General features: G+C 47.2%; 5 protein-coding genes across 5 annotated transcripts; 2 read left to right on the plus strand and 3 right to left on the minus strand.

Moving 5' to 3' along the window:
* The first annotated feature begins 450 nt into the window (after positions 1–450).
* Positions 451–1,459, plus strand: HD556DRAFT_1345413 (uncharacterized protein). The gene is made up of 4 exons (XM_041302223.1): positions 451–614; positions 678–717; positions 771–800; positions 937–1,459. The coding sequence occupies exons 1-4, from the start codon at positions 592–594 to the stop codon at positions 1,252–1,254; spliced, it is 411 nt and encodes a 136-aa protein (XP_041164078.1). The 5' UTR covers positions 451–591; the 3' UTR covers positions 1,255–1,459.
* Positions 1,460–2,192: 733 nt separating this feature from the next.
* On the plus strand, positions 2,193–4,067 carry HD556DRAFT_1439514 (uncharacterized protein; the record flags this gene model as incomplete). Its single annotated transcript, XM_041305970.1, has 2 exons — positions 2,193–3,311; positions 3,369–4,067. The coding sequence occupies 2 exons, from the start codon at positions 2,193–2,195 to the stop codon at positions 4,065–4,067; spliced, it is 1,818 nt and encodes a 605-aa protein (XP_041164079.1).
* Positions 4,068–5,107: 1,040 nt separating this feature from the next.
* On the minus strand, positions 5,108–5,591 carry HD556DRAFT_1231072 (uncharacterized protein; the record flags this gene model as incomplete). The annotated part of the gene is made up of 3 exons (XM_041297400.1): positions 5,108–5,176; positions 5,244–5,392; positions 5,453–5,591. The coding sequence occupies 3 exons, from the start codon at positions 5,589–5,591 to the stop codon at positions 5,108–5,110; spliced, it is 357 nt and encodes a 118-aa protein (XP_041164080.1).
* Positions 5,592–9,661: 4,070 nt separating this feature from the next.
* Positions 9,662–10,686, minus strand: HD556DRAFT_72176 (uncharacterized protein). The gene is made up of 5 exons (XM_041311416.1): positions 10,625–10,686; positions 10,437–10,571; positions 10,155–10,386; positions 10,048–10,099; positions 9,662–9,999 (listed from the first exon to the last, which is right to left on the minus strand). The coding sequence occupies exons 2-5, from the start codon at positions 10,564–10,566 to the stop codon at positions 9,796–9,798; spliced, it is 618 nt and encodes a 205-aa protein (XP_041164081.1). The 5' UTR covers positions 10,567–10,571; positions 10,625–10,686; the 3' UTR covers positions 9,662–9,795.
* A 3,590-nt stretch (positions 10,687–14,276) lies between these two features.
* HD556DRAFT_1345465 (uncharacterized protein) lies at positions 14,277–15,234 on the minus strand. Its single transcript, XM_041302224.1, has 3 exons — positions 14,796–15,234; positions 14,591–14,739; positions 14,277–14,523 (listed from the first exon to the last, which is right to left on the minus strand). The coding sequence occupies exons 1-3, from the start codon at positions 14,995–14,997 to the stop codon at positions 14,455–14,457; spliced, it is 420 nt and encodes a 139-aa protein (XP_041164082.1). The 5' UTR covers positions 14,998–15,234; the 3' UTR covers positions 14,277–14,454.
* Positions 15,235–15,737: the final 503 nt, after the last annotated feature.

Consider the following 15,737-nt stretch of genomic DNA (forward strand, 5'->3'; position numbering starts at 1 on the left):
AAGCAGTTGGTAATAAAGAGTGTCCGAGAGGGAGTCTTATGGCAGGTTCATTGATCCAGAACATATGGGAGAGGGGAAAGTAGGGCGAGTCGGGAGAATGTCGAAATCCTACAATTCTCCCACTAGCTGGCATCATGAGAAAAAAAAAACAAGCATCCTACTATGTTTGTACATCAAGTCCTGATCTGCTACGTTTCACTGCAACTCCTGTGATAAATAAATCACTTTTATCAGTAAAGATCCGCGTTGAGACCTGTGTTTCGCAGCGCCACGAATACATCTCGCTATGAAGCGTGATTGATGATCAGCTGCGTGATCTGCATCTGTTTTAGTCTGGTGCACGGCTGGGTCCTGGCCGCATGCAAGTTTTGTCAAATGACCACGGGAGTTCTGGGAGGTGCAAGGGCAACTCCGAACGCGAAGTATGTGCAAACTCAAAAACCACGTTGGCATGTCCCAAAGCAGCTAGGGGAGTCTGAAAATAAGAGCGCCCCACTATAAAATCCATCACCCATTCTGTCTTTGTTATCAACCCGTTTCTTTTGAACTCTGATAGTTCAGGAAGGGCATTACTCGTCATCACACAATATCATGGCGGCAAAAGTTTACGTTGGGTACGTCGATGCTGCTTTGATCGTGTCGAGGAGCGATTTTACTGATGTCGGCATATCGATCAGGAATCTGAGTTGGAACACGACGGATGACTCCTTGAGATCGGTTAGTTCTTCTGCACGATTAGTCCGTCTTCGATGCTGATATCCACTTTACAGGCTTTCGGAGATTTTGGCAATGTTACTGATGTGCGCGATCTATTGAGGCGATCTCCCATCGTGGTCAAAGATAGACACCGATGATGGCAGATCGCCCATGGTTTTTTTTTCTGCGACTAAAATTGTTGTGTGCGCTCCTGCTCGTTGCACGTTTGCGTTTTTTTAGGCCATCGTGATGAAGGACCGTGAAACTGGCCGCTCTCGTGGTTTTGGTTTCGTCACCTTCAACGGCACTGAAGAAGCTGAGGCAGCCATCCAAGGAATGAACGAACAAGAGCTTGACGGTCGCCGGCTTAGGGTTAACCTGGCCAATGCTAGACCCAGTGGTGGGGGAGGAGGAGGCGGAGGCTACGGTGGAGGTGGAGGCGGCTACGGCGGCGGCGGCCACAGCGGCGGCTACGGTGGTGGCGGCCACAGCGGCGGCGGCGGATACGGTGGCGGTGGATACAGTGGTGGTGGCGGCGGTTACGGCGGAGGCTACTAAGCCCTCCAATGGTTTTGTGTTTCAAGATTGGTCGGTGTCGCAATTCTGTATGATGTTCAAAGGTCGTGTTCATCCTCGCCAAGCTACGATATTTCCGCATGCATTACAGTATCTGTTTGATCATAACGCAACTTAAATACTCGGTCGAAATTTGTATCAAAACATGTGTTCTCGAGATTCCTTTACAAATTTAGTTTTGAACGTGCGTGTCGGATCCTTAAGTTGCCAAGCATTTGCAAAGTTCAAGAAGACGGCCTCGAGGCTATTTTACCCGAGGAGCGGCTTAACTCCGTAATTCTCAGCGCGAATGATCAAAGCGTTGCCTACTATGACGGTCTAGGTTTATTGGCTCTGAAAAGGTAATACACTGATCAAAAACGTGTAACGGGGACATTGGTGAGGCAGCTACGCAGCACTGACAAGACTCTCTACTGTACAGTTGTGTACTATGGCCCAGAAACAAGAAAGATATCAAGTCAAACTTGAAGGCGGGTCGTCGAGGACTAATTCGTTTCCAAGATTAGTCCCTGGATGAAGGTTGCCGCCCGGTGCCACGCCGAAGCTAGGTAAAGCTAGTGGCCTTTTTTCGCCGGTCTTCTGGTCTTCGTTCACAACTCAGTGTTGAAGCAAGTCACATCTGAAACCGGGGATCGGTCGACGCAAGCAATTTGCCTTGTGGAACACCTTGTAAACTGTGGCAGCTGTCAAGCCAGTGACGAGCTCACTTTGTTTTCATGAACATCCAAGCGATGGCCGACATGGTAAGTGGTCCACGACTGCTCTTGTATAATGCGTACCTTCTGTCAAATCACTGTGGTTTGGTCATGGGAAGACCATTGAAAGAGCAGATAGTGGACTTTGTGGTACAGAAGCTGTGCTGAACTGGTCCACAGAGCAAACAATTCCAAAACAGTGTGGACCTACAAGGACCTACTAAAATGGGACCTGTCTTTACACATTTTCCCGCACTTCATCTACGACGCGACCTTCCAGTTTTTCCTCTTAACTACAACATTCATCCTCCCATTCAGAGGAACTTTCATACTCCAAATCATCTCAAGCTCTACACTTTATACTACGCTCTTCACCCGTTGCACCCTATGCCAGGTCCAATTAGATCGAAAGGAAAAGGTCGCGTAACGAATGATGAAGACGTCAAGCCCCCCCGCCCCCCCAACGCCTGGATCCTCTATCGCTCCGATAAGATAAAGGAGCTACCACCAGCAGAACCTGGTCAACGGAGCAGAGCACAGGCCGACGTTTCAAAACTTGTTTCTGACATGTGGCGAAAGGAGTCAGATGCAGTTAAATTAGAGTATGAGCGGCTCGCAGACGCGAAGAAGGCGGAGCACCAGCGTAAATACCCTGATTATAGGTTCCAACCGATGAAGAAGGAGGAGAAGGAACGCATCAGGGAAGAAAAAAAGCAGCTCAAGGAACGCGCTCGCGAGAGGAAGAAAACTCGCGGTCGCGCAGACGTAGTCGCCGGGCCCTCACAGGAGCAACACGATGCAGTTGTACCACAGCCAATGCAAGAGCCCGACCCACAACAAGGCATGCCAGCGATGGCATATGCACCTCCTTACCCTCTCCCCGGTGTCATGCCTGTCCAGAACCTCCCCTCTCACATGCCTTATCACAATTACACCTTCCTCGACCCGGAAATGCAGTTTGGACTCACAGGTTCATCACCACCGTTGTCAGCTATGTCATCGCCGAACCCGTCGTCTAACTCTGATTTTTCATCCCTCTCGGATGAACTTCTATTGCGGTTAGATGAGCTACCTCCAGTACGTATATCTCCCGCCCCATATGCGCAACCCACACAGCAGCCTTACGGTGGTCTTCCTCCGTTCTTCCAGGCATTCCCCCCTCCCCATAACTCGTACAATATGGAGTCTGCGCCTATGCAGCAACCGCAGGGTAGCTATGGTCAATGGCAAGCTCCACAAGATCACATCGTATCGCAGCCGTCTGGTTCTGTAGCTGCCCAACAACCTGCTTCCGGATGGGATGATTTTGACGCATCAAAGGTAACTTGTGACTACCAGCCGCAGGTATATCGCTTCTCAGCGCTATTGTAACCGTCACTAATTTTTTCATGTGCTACTCAGGATTTCTTGAACTTCGACCTTGCGGCTGCTAACAATTTGGGGACAATGCACGAGCTCGAAAGCTCACTTCAGGACATGATGTCATCTCCTGACCAGAACGGTGTCTTCGACGTTACAAAGATCAACCCTGGAGATGTCCCTGTTCAGCCTGAGGGCGACTTCGAAGTTGACATGGCCCCAAACCCTGACGCGCAGTCACAGGAATTTGAAAACTATTACAATAGTTTCGATATCGGGGCGGTACTTGCTGCATCGTCACACGAACACGAACCCACCACCGTGAATCCTTCCGCCACCGTGAACCCCACAGACACTTTTATCGACCCAAAGCTTTCGGTGGACGACTTCGCATCGTTCTTCAAGCTTAACCCTGATATTCAGGCTTATATGGCAGCGCAGCAACGTCAACGTCAGCCGAGTGCATTCACGCGCGACATGATGCAGTTCATCAACTTCGACGCGGGTGAGGGTGGACCGCAAAACGCTGCGGTGCCGCAGGTGGGCGCCCCTCCCCCTCCGCCACTACAAGGACAAGTGCCAATCTTCACACAGATGACGAACACCGCTGCTGTACCACAATCCGGCTATGTTCCCCCTGCTGGTGCAGCATATTCGTCAACACGGCGGGTTGGTGCGAGTTGGAAGCCGTCTTATGTCATTCCTGACGATTCTGTCATCGACCCTGCTCTATTCTATTGACCCTGCTCAGAGCATCGGCTTGCTAGCGGCCTTGCGTGATGAGTTCAAGAAGAAAACCGTCAGTACTTCCCCCTCCTCCCATTTCCAATAATGTTATTGATCTCGCTATAGATTGCTCGACTGGATCGCTTTGTTCATTATTTTCTCCCCAGAGATATCCACATCACCGCGGTATCATCCGCTCCCATGTGATATCCAAAGCGCTTGTTAATTATATTATGCGCGCTTTGCCGCACGTATACCCACGCATCATCTACAATCAATCTCATCATTTCCGCATTGCTGACATTTTGCTTGCATTCCATATTTCTATTGCTATCTTCACTCCATCATATCATCCAAATAACATATACCATGTTCTCATTTGTTCCCCGATGGTTTCCTATAATCTCATAGTCCCGCCTACTTCATCGAACTACGAAACACATCAAAATGGCAGTATTCTTTTGCCGGATGTGTACTTTTTTCTTGTTCAGTGTACAATATATACCGTTACGAACTTTCACGATCTAGCTAGGTTGCATATGCACATAATAGAATAAAACTTGGGCGTTCTTTCGCTGGCTGGTATTCTAGGCGTGTAAACTCCGCGAAAAAGCCCTCGTTGCGATGTCTCTTTCAGGAAAACAATAGGGTTCGAAGGTACGAAATCGACGGGATCATACAGCATTACCTATCGTGCCGTTGTTCCGCTATATTTAATTTAGCATATCGTGCAGGGACATGGGGGAATTGCGTGGCTTGTTGAAGTTTTCTGGGGTTTTTGCGTTCAAGCGATTTCAGGGCTTCGAAAGGACAATGAGATTTTGTTATCTCGGGGACTTATGGAGGATCAAAGCGGACGAAGAACTGCAGATGTTATAACCTCAAAAGGCTTGGTCCTCGTCGCAACCCTTCATCAAGATTGCGATTGCGTGGTATTATCACGTAGGCTCGGAACCAGCCTAGTACTAGTATAAACCACGTATGTCAGACTGGTCACAAGTCATCGTTTGCTAACATCTTTCATTCATAACTAGTATATTTAATATCTGCAGGTATCAAGAAGGCACAGGCGGAAGGCCCGTTGCCAATGCGATGGGGAGAATAACGATTTTCTCCTTGTCCCACTGCATCATAACAATCTCCGAATCAGCGCCCAAGCATCAATCACATCGTAACAACCAAGACACGCACCACATCAGCTGTATAATAAAGATCTTCCTCCACGATCTTGCGCACGGCATCGATGGTTTTGCCCTCGTAGATCAAGCACGATCCGACGAACTTCATGTCTGCTGCAGCTGCATCGACGGATTCGGGCGTCAAGAGCCCTCCGCCGACCCCTGCCAGTGTCAGGTTTCAAAGTGCTTGAGCGCCAGATATCCAGCTCGTGCTGAACTTACGTATAATGCCTTGATTGATGAGTTTCTTGGCGTTCTCGAGGTGGGCAGGTCTTACTGCTAGTCTTCGTTCGAGAGCACCCTCGTCGGTGTAGTCGGGCGCCCAGACGACGAAATTCGGTAGGGATGGTGTTGAGGACATGTCTCTCTTGTGGGTGTAGTTGTAGATGCTTCGCTGCGGGATGATCTTGAGAGCTCGTGTCGTCTCGCGGTCGATGATAAGTCGATTGGTGGAGGAGCGGGCCTGTTCGGACCGATTGACGTTCCATTGGCCAAGGTCACCTGCATCCGTTGTCCTCCCAGCTTTCAGGCCGCCAGTATGATTGACATCCTGTTTTAACTGTTTTGCTGACACTGGTTTTCTTTAATTGGTCCAGGGTGGGATAACTGGGCTAGTTTTGGATGTATCTCCTACAGGTACTAGGTGGAACAATCCGTCTTCCACTGTCAGGTGATCGATGAGGACAAACCGTGGTATGCTCGTAGGTGCCCATCGTAGTACCTAAAATAACTTACTTGCCTCGACTTTAACAGATTCATTCACAGCTAGCACCCTCACTATACTGCAGTCATGCTCCAGTCCGCTCTGAGCTAGATACGTCATGCACGTCTACCTTCATTCAGATCGAAATGACACCGCTCGCTTCATATCTTCCAACATCCCTGAAAATGCACCATTACACGGTTTTGGAACCAGACTGCACCGACGAAGTTACCCTCGGGCGTCGCATGGCTATTCGTCCTAAGCACCTGTATCAGCTAAGAAGCTCGTCGCACGACTCGGAGGAGACATCAGTCGGAGCCACCATTTCGAGTCTGAGCAGCTGAGCCTTCGATGTCTCACTGAAGATCTCACCACACCTTTTATTTGTCTGATATCAGTAAAACCTTCCAGTTACATCCGGCGTGCCAGGTGCAGATTCTCCAACTTTGTGATAGGAGGTATTTGAACGTGCCTGAAAATTCAGAGCTGGGATTAATCCATTAGGAAATAGTGACGACGAGAAGACTCATCTTGAGGACCGAGGTCTAGTCACAAACGAAAGGGGTAAATATTTGATATTGCGAAATTCTAGGCGGGATCCTGAGGCAAATCATTCTAGATTTCAAGGATACAGCCGAGGAAGATAACTTATCTGCATAGGCAATAGATAAGAAACTTTGAACAGTATGACATATAACGAAAGGGCATAATGTTCTTTCACTACAGAATACAGATAAATTCCATATTCACGACAGCTAGACAAACTTGATGACAATTACTTCCTTATACTGTAGTGCCAGCCTCAAAGCGTTGAGCTTTCGTTCGAAATTCGCGAACAAACAGCCTTCAAGGAAAACGAGGCGCCCATTTCTGAAGAGCCGGTGCACGCCGAGTACGACTTGTTCAGAGGAACATGTGACCTACAAGTCGGCGCACTGCAAATTTATGCTTGTTTGGATCAGACGGCGCAGGTCCGCATTCCCTACTGACATGGACGGTAAATACTAAACACAGGTCTTTATTGTGTTTGACTTCATTCTTACAATTTGTATAGACCTGACCTCGGAAGGAGAAACTGCTTCACCGGCTTTGTGTATCTCCTCGAATGTCATTCGAGTTGGCAGCATCGGGATTTCATGAAAGTGAACATCATCAATATTATTTTCTCTTTGGACCATGTTCGGAATACAACTTATTTAAGTACCTGACCTCCCAAGAAACTTCTCCTGCTCCTTACATAGCACCCAACAGAGAATTAAATTCCCTTGCTACACGCAACGGTGAATACGAAAATAAACACGTGATCACATAAGTTTCAAGTGGCGAGCAACTTCTATAGGCTTCATCTATATCGACATGTATCTGCCTCTTTCTTGTCTATTTTTACTGGGACTCAGGCCTCAGGAGTCAGGAGTCACAGTACCTAGGAGTTGGTTGTGAAATTTGGTCTAATTCTCGAAGCAATACTCGATACCTCACAGTTGCAGAAACGATAGTTCTGCTATGTGGTGAGTCAATCAAATCCACGAAAACTACTGATACTTACGCAAGTCCTCGAAGGACCGCTCTGGCATTCTCCGGTGTCCCTGTCCAAACACCCATTGGGGCATTCATCGGTGCTACTGCCAACAATGGACCTAGCAGAGATTGATGATGCCGAAGCAGCAGCGACGGCGAGGATAATCGCAAAGGTGAAACGCATTGTGTATGAGGATGTGATATGGGATCAAATAATTCTGAAGGGTTAGTAGGAATACACCTTTCTTTTATATGCTGGATAACGTCCCTTATTGGCTTTCAGAACCTATCCACCGTTGGTCCACCGAAATCCCTTTACTAGTCTCGCATCAGCGAATGTATTGAAGCTTTGAAGGTCTTCCGACATTCTTGCGTGGTTGTGCCGCATTCGACCACATGATATTTGTAACAGTGTTGGCCGCACTGACGCAGTCTGACCGGATTTGAGCGCTGAGCGCTGACTCGGACTAGTACTGACCCCTGACAACACTGATCTGTAATGCTAGCAGATTGCCCATATGTACGCACGTGCAAATATCGGATCTATCCTATATGCCATCCTACGAGCAATCCCCTTCTGGCGACAGTGCTACTGCATGTATACTTTAGATCAAAGGTATTCTCACTGCAGGTCAACGATTTTATGAAGGAAAAAGTATGTCACAGAAAAAGCGCTGGCCTGGTCTGAAGCCCAAATACTGTGCTGATAGTGTACGGACTCCGGACCGTGACACATGCCAGACTCTCGTTTACTGACAGGGCTAGATCAAATTTTCCAATTCTTATGACTCATACACTGTAAACGCGACAGAGATAAAAGGCGTTACAGGACGCAGCAGAAGCAAAAGAGCCCGCAACAATACAGCATGACGTGGTGGGCAAAGCGAATGAATTCGGACTCGTACGCCAACCCCTGAGATGTTAGAGTACCGATAACATCAAAATGGCAGTATTCTTTTGCCGGATGTGTACTTTTTTGTACAATATATACCGTTACGAACTTTCACAATCTAGCTAGGTTGCATATGCACATAATAGAATAAAACTTGGGCGTTCTTTCGCTGGCTGATATTCTGGGCGTGTAAACTCGCGACAAAACTTGCGATGTCTCTTTCAGGAAAATTCAATAGGGTTCGAAGGTACGAAATCGACGGGATCATACAGCATTGCCTATCGTGCCGTTGTTCCGCTATGATATCGTGCAGGGACATCGGGGTATTGCGTGGCTTGAAGTAACATCTTTCATTCATATCTTTAATATCCGCAGGTATCAAGAAGGCACAGGCGGAAGGCTCGTTGCCAATGCGATGGGTAGGATAACGATTTTCTCCTTGTCCCACTGCATCATAACAATCTCCGAATCAGCGCCCATTGCAAGCATCAATCACATCGTAACAGCCAAGATACGCACCACATCAGCTGTATAGTAAAGATATTCCTCCACGATCTTCAACTACACACGGCATCGATGGTTTCGCCCTCGTAGATTATGCTCCAGTCCGCTCTGAGCTAGATATTCCATGCACGTCCATCTTCATTCAGATCGAAATGACACCGCTCGCTTCATATCTTCCAACATCCGTGAAAATGCATCACTACACGGTCTTGGAACCAGACTGCACCGACGAAGTTACCCTCGGACGTCGCATGGCTATTCGTCCTAAGCACCTGTATGAGCTAAGAAGCTCGTCGCACGAGGAGACATGAGATAGGGCCACCATTTTCGAGTCTGAGCAGCTGAGCCTTCGATGTCTCACTGAAGATCTCACCACACCTAGATATCAGTGAAACCTTCCAGTTACGTCCGGCGTGCCAGGTGCAGATTCTCCAACTTTGTGATAGGAGGTATTTGAACGTGCCTGAAAATTCAGAGCTGGGATTAATCCATTAGGAAATATGAAGACTCATCTTGAGGACGGAGGTCTAGTCACCAACGAAAGGGGTAAATATTTGATATTGCGAAATTCTAGGCGGGATCCTGAGGCAAATCATTCTAAATTTCAAGGATACAGCCGAGGAAGATAACTTATCTGCATGGGCAATAGAACAATTACAATCATTTACAAATACGAAACTTTGAACAGTATGACATATAACGAAAGGGCATAAGGATACCTCCGCCAACGATGTCCGGATACTTGACCTCGGAAGGAGAAACTGCTTCACCGGCTTCGTGCATCTCCTCAAATGACATTCAAGTTGGCAACATCGGGATTTCATGAAAGTGAACATTATCAATATTATTCGCTCTTTGGACTATGTTCGGAATATAACTTATTTAAGTACCTGACCTCCCAAGAAACTTCTCCTGCTCCCTGCATAGCGCCCAACAAGGATTCCCGTGCTACACGCAACTGCCAGTTGACACGTGTACATGCTCTTGGAAAATAATTGAAGTCATGTTCGTTCCTGCGTCAGAGGTGCCTATAAGTTTAGCGTGGTGTTCTCGAACGTCGAGGATGAGGCGTGGACCAAGTACAAACATCTGCACCATAGCGATGATGACAGAAATGCCAGAATATATGACGACTCCCATAGAATCTGAGTCCTATAAGAATGATGAATAACAGTCGCATGCAGTGAACGACCGGCATACCGCGATTGTTGGAGCAAAAGAACCGAAGTTCAAGCAAGATGCAGCAAAAAAACTGGTTCGTGCGGAACTTTAGCGACAATGATAACCAAGTCAAATTATGAGTTTACCTTCCAAAGTAAAATACGTGAGATTTTATCAACTCTCTGAGACAGTCCCCAAGGGTCGATATTCTGAATCGTCGCAAGCCTGAGTCACGGAATTGTTTTACAGCAATCCAGACGGCAAGACACAGTGCGAGGACCTCCCATACAGTGTTGAGTATATAGATCACTAATACCAGATTTGGGTCACCCGTGGAGCTGTGAGTGCACTGGTAGGTACCGGAGAGAATGAGCTCCTCTAATATTCGTCGAGTCAGCCTGATTATTTGATACATAACTAGAACTTACCTCCTGAAGTATTGCTGAAGCCTACTGCAGCGACCACTGCAGAAGTGGTGTTGACAGTCAGGAAGATTGCGATGAGAAAGATAAGTATATTTCTCGATCCTTGATACATGGCATATAACCGAACGATCATGATAGCTGACATCATGTGTCAGTCGACATCACTCAGGTATTGCAGCTGAGTCGCTTACCACCCAGAATGGCGGTCACGACCACATTTGCCGAATTTAGTGCGAAGTCGGTAATTTCGCCTGAAACGCTCGTTTAGTGCTTCATAGAACCAAACACTCGAAAGGAACCTACATCTGTCAGTTATTATATTGAACCGACAATCCGGTCGAGAATATCACTCACTCCTTGGACGTAGGTAATTGGGACGGGTAAAAAATAGGCATCAGCGCAGAATACTCACTACATCTGTCTGCGAGACCGATGGAAGGTTCCCTGTATACCATCGATCAGAGGAACCAACCACACTGTATGCAAAGACAACATACATAATATGTTGTTGCTGATCGTAAGTGATAGCTTATTAGCAGTGCCACATTGTTAGCTTCAAACATACATAGCATTATGATATTATTCCAGCATAGCGCATCTAGAATACTTTGATGTCAGCACAACTTGTCAACGTTCATAACCCATGCGACATACGCTGAAATACATGATGGTCATAAGAGACCAACGCTGCCTCTGCCCGAATTGACTGTATCATTCTGTCGTCTTCTGATATGGGATTCTGCTCACCCAAACCAGTTCAACCTATGATACAATTTTGAGCAAGATGCCTGCTCCGGTAATGAGATCAACCTACCTCTCGTCCAAGTGTTAGTACTAGAGATATATAATGAGCATATCAATCATTTTCGACGTGTACTACTTTGCTCACCCCAATCGTATATCACCACAGCGGAGGCTACCACTGCAAAACCGCAAGTCCAGGTTAGATCGAGACGCCGCCACCATCATACAAGTGGCTCTCAGCGTACCTACAAAATAGGAGATTGAATGCGTGAATGAAATTGTCGGCCACCAAATGGGGTCATTTGAGATTAGAGTCATATTCGAGGATGAGGATGGGTGAAAGTGAGTAGGATACTTTGTGAACGTATAACGATGATGCTAGACTAGACCTTATATTCTGAATCCACCACTCGGCATTAATATCATGTACTAATGTGAGACGGGTATTTATTCCTGAGGCCCGAGGCTGGAGACCCTTGATTGATTACTGAACCCGGGTAGATTTGTAGTCATCTAATACAGGTCTGGACGTGTTGTAATCTATCCTCGACGAGTGTCGGCATGACAGTGGCGGCGATTGGCCTCGTTGGCCTCGACCCGGTCGTAATAGCACAAGATAGAAATTCTAGAATGCGCTGAAATGAAGCAAACAGATAACTCACCTGTTCCGCCGACTGTCAACACCCTCTGCAACGCGGCCTGTAAGCAAGCCCCTCGATTCTCAAAGGCCCTGCTCCTCCAACATCTGTTACATTATGCCTACTCCATCGCTCTCTGTCTTGGTCGTCGGGTTATCATACATGAGGATGGGATAAAAACTAATGCAAAACGCACTAACGTTGTGTGTCGGGTAGTTGCGACATCTCATGACAGGCATTGTTCTTTTTTTGTCCCACCATCATGCCATGATGATGAAATAAAAGCTATGCATAATTAACGTTACGGTAAATGCCATGCATGCAAAAGACACTAACGCTGCACATCGCGTGCGCGTGTAGTTGTTGTTCAGTATTCTTTTTTGTCTCACCTTCCCACGGTCCATTGAATGAGCGTATGGAACTTCATCACATTCTCTGCACGAACTTCACGAAGCCAACTCTACTCACTATGGAAGTGCGATTTTAGCTCCACCGTAATCCGAGGGTGTTTAAGCGTATAACTGGATACGGTACGGACGTAAGACCTATCGACTTACAATAGCTAACTGGTCGTGAGCTCTTTGGCTCTGATGACAAACCGAGTCGTGTGCATTGTTGATGAGTGTCACCTTTTCAAGGGAAAGTGCTGTGAAACCTATGGCTATCAAGGCTGCAAATTGGTGCGTTGTTTTTTCATGGATATATGTAGTACTAACCAGTGTTGCTTTTTGATCGAAATTGCTCATTCATAGTGCACATAGTCACATGATCGGGTTGGACTGCTAGGTAGCTGCCAAATGCCAGAGCATACTCTCTATTACTTGTGTTTGTCCCTTCTGTGAGCGGGCTCCAACAAATGTTTATTTGATTCATTCAGTCTTGCTACATCGGAGACAAGGCGTGCAACAGTCGAATTCAAATACTGGATCTGACCTTCGGGTGTGCTAGGAGTGCGATGATAAGGATCCATGCATAGTGTTGCTGGTTGCTGACGAAACGCTGAATTGAGAAGCGCTTCCACTCGGCCCCTGCGACGGCAATCGCGATGATGGCTCACTACCTGTGAAAGACGCGTGTGAATTATAGCCATAGTAAGGAGCTTCACCTCGCCGAGAACCCGAGTTTGACGAGTAGTCAGGTACAGCAGGTCTGCATCAGTCGCAGGTTCGTGTCATAGTGATGCATCAAACAGGACAGCTCTAGCGGATCTGTGATGCATCATTGGTGCAACTGCACAGTGAGTGGAACTTTGCCACGTATTTCTCGACTCGTCTCGATTCTCTCTACCTACGTCCTGGAGCTTGTTTTTTTCCTAGTTCTTGTGCACTGGCAGTATTAATCGGATCTCCCTGGACTATCGTTTGGGGAGATCCTTTTGCTGGCTTAATCCCATAGCCTGCGCTCTTGCGAGGCTTAGTGTGCGCCATGGACTAATCTATGCCCTCCTTAATAGTGCTACTATTGTCTGTATCTTTCAAGTTACACGTCTGATCTACAGACACCTCCCAGTTGAACGAAAATTCCAGGCCAACTCCAGTATGTGATTGGACCGATACTTGATGCACGTCGATCAACTCGATCAATCACTAGTAACTTGCGCGTCCCATACTGCATCGATGTGAAGGCAGAAATGCGACTCACCACGCAGAGTTGAAGTCCCTGCAACTGCCATGCAGGTGAGTCGTGTATCAAATTCAAGAAAACTACTGGTACTCACGCAAAACCCATAATAGCAAGCGCCGCATTGTGAGTCAACCGAGCAATACCAGGGACATTCATCGTCGCGCGAATCAATGGGCGTGGCAGAAATTGATGATGCCAAAGCAGCAACGACGGCGAGGACAATTACAGAAGAGAAACGCATTGTATTTGAGGGTGTGATTTGGAATCAAGGGTTAGTAGAAAGACACCTTGCTTTTATATACTGAATAACGTCCATTAGGTTTCACGAAAAACGTATCTACTGGAATCCCTTTATTAGCCTCGTGTCAATCGAATCTCCAAGCTTTGAAGGTCTGCTGAAATTCTTGCGTGGTTGTGACGCATTCGACCTGCAGTGCCAGCAGATTGCGAAAGATCTTTTGGCAGTTTGAGGACATGTGATCCCAGAACATTCGTCGCTCTGACGTCATCCGAAGTCACAACGTCCAAACTTTCCTATCTGCACCAGCATAGTCATCGTCACATATGTCATAGCAAACTGAATCATGTATCAAGCTCGTTGTGTCTCACGCTCTGTTCTCGCTGGGTGCAACTACCTTGCATGCAACGCCAAGGAGGAAGTGCACAGATTTGTCTTCATCGTCAATGATAGGACTAGCTTGTTGAAGATTTTCTGGGGTTTTTGCGTTCAAGTGATTTCATGGCTTCGAAAGGATAAATTTTGTTGAGGATCAAAAGCGGACGGAGAGCCGCAGATAACCTTGAAAGGCTTGGGCCTCGTAGCGGCCCTTAAGCTTCATCAAGATTGCGATTGCGTGGTATCATCACGTAGGCTCGGGCCTAGTACTGGTATAACCGCGGACAAGTCGAGCGAGCAAAGACGTATCATACTAATGTCAGACTGATCACAAGTCTCATTATCACGTCGATTGCTAACATCTTTCATTCATAAGTAGTATCTTTGATGTCTGCACGTATCAGGAAGGCACAGGCGGAAGGCCCGTTACCAATGCGATGGGGAGAATAACGATTTTCTCCTTGTCCCACTGTATCATAACAGTCTCCGAATCAGCGCCCATACTAATCAATCACATCATAACAGCCAAGACGCACCACATCAGTCTTATAATAATGATCCTCCTCCACAAGCTGACGCACGGCATCGATACTTTCGCCCTCGTAAATCATGCACGAGCCGCGAAACTTTCTGTCTGCTGCAGCTGCATCAACAGATTCGGGCGTCATGAACGCTCCAGCAACCCCTGTTGAATTTCAAAGTGCTTTAGCGTTAGGTGCATAACTTGATGAACTGAGTTACGTAGGACGCCTTGACTGATTTGTTTATTGATGTTCTCGAGGTGGGCAGGTCTTACTGCTAGTCTTCGTCCGAGAGCACCCTCGTCAGTGTAGTCGGGTGCCCAGACGACGAATTTCGGTAGGGATGGTGTTGAGGACATCCTTCTCTTGTGGATGTAGCTGTAGATGCTTCGCTGCGGGATGATCTTGAGAGCTCGTGTCATTTCCCGGTCGATGCCAGTTGCGATAAGTCGATTCGTGGAAGAGCGGGCCTATTCGGACCGTCACCGATTGACCACCTGAGTGACATAAGAAGTGAGGGTAATAAACCTCGGAAGCGGGGTTAGCCGGCGTGGGTTATTTGCCTCGGATCCAATGGTCCTCTACACCAGCTTTACCACCAGCTTTACCCCAGCACTTGTACCAGCTTCTACTACATAAGATAGACCTCGTTCATACACCAGTTCATCACGTGACCTAGCGTGACATTTCAATGAATTTGCATATAACTCGTCGTACACAAAGTGTGAGCGAAATCTGTTCCAAGATTATGTGTGGACAGTCTGTAGCAAGCTGGACATGTAATTTTTATGATCTAATGTAAGAAACTGAAGGACGAGTAGGCATTATATTGTCAAAATGTCCCAAGTGAGCACCACCAACGTGACAGATGCGCTAGATTAGTGACAGACACGCTAACTCAAAATGAGAAGCAAAAAAATTGAACTACAGTCTATCTACCTCACTATGCCACGAAAGAGGCCTTCAAACATAGCAAACTTTGCTGGTGCCACTCATCAAAAACGGCAAAAGTTCAATGACAAAAATGTAATAATTTAGTGACTTACTTGTTCACGGCTCACCACAATTGCAGGCAACACCTTTCCCCGGATCCCACCCCACAAATCCCCCTCTGTGTTGGCACTTAAAAGCAAGAGATGCTGTTCGGTCCGCGATTGAGGAG

This window comes from Suillus plorans (assembly GCF_016647745.1).
Source record: "Suillus plorans strain S12 chromosome Unknown HD556scaffold_10, whole genome shotgun sequence".
Classification (NCBI taxonomy): Eukaryota; Fungi; Basidiomycota; class Agaricomycetes; order Boletales; family Suillaceae; genus Suillus; species Suillus plorans.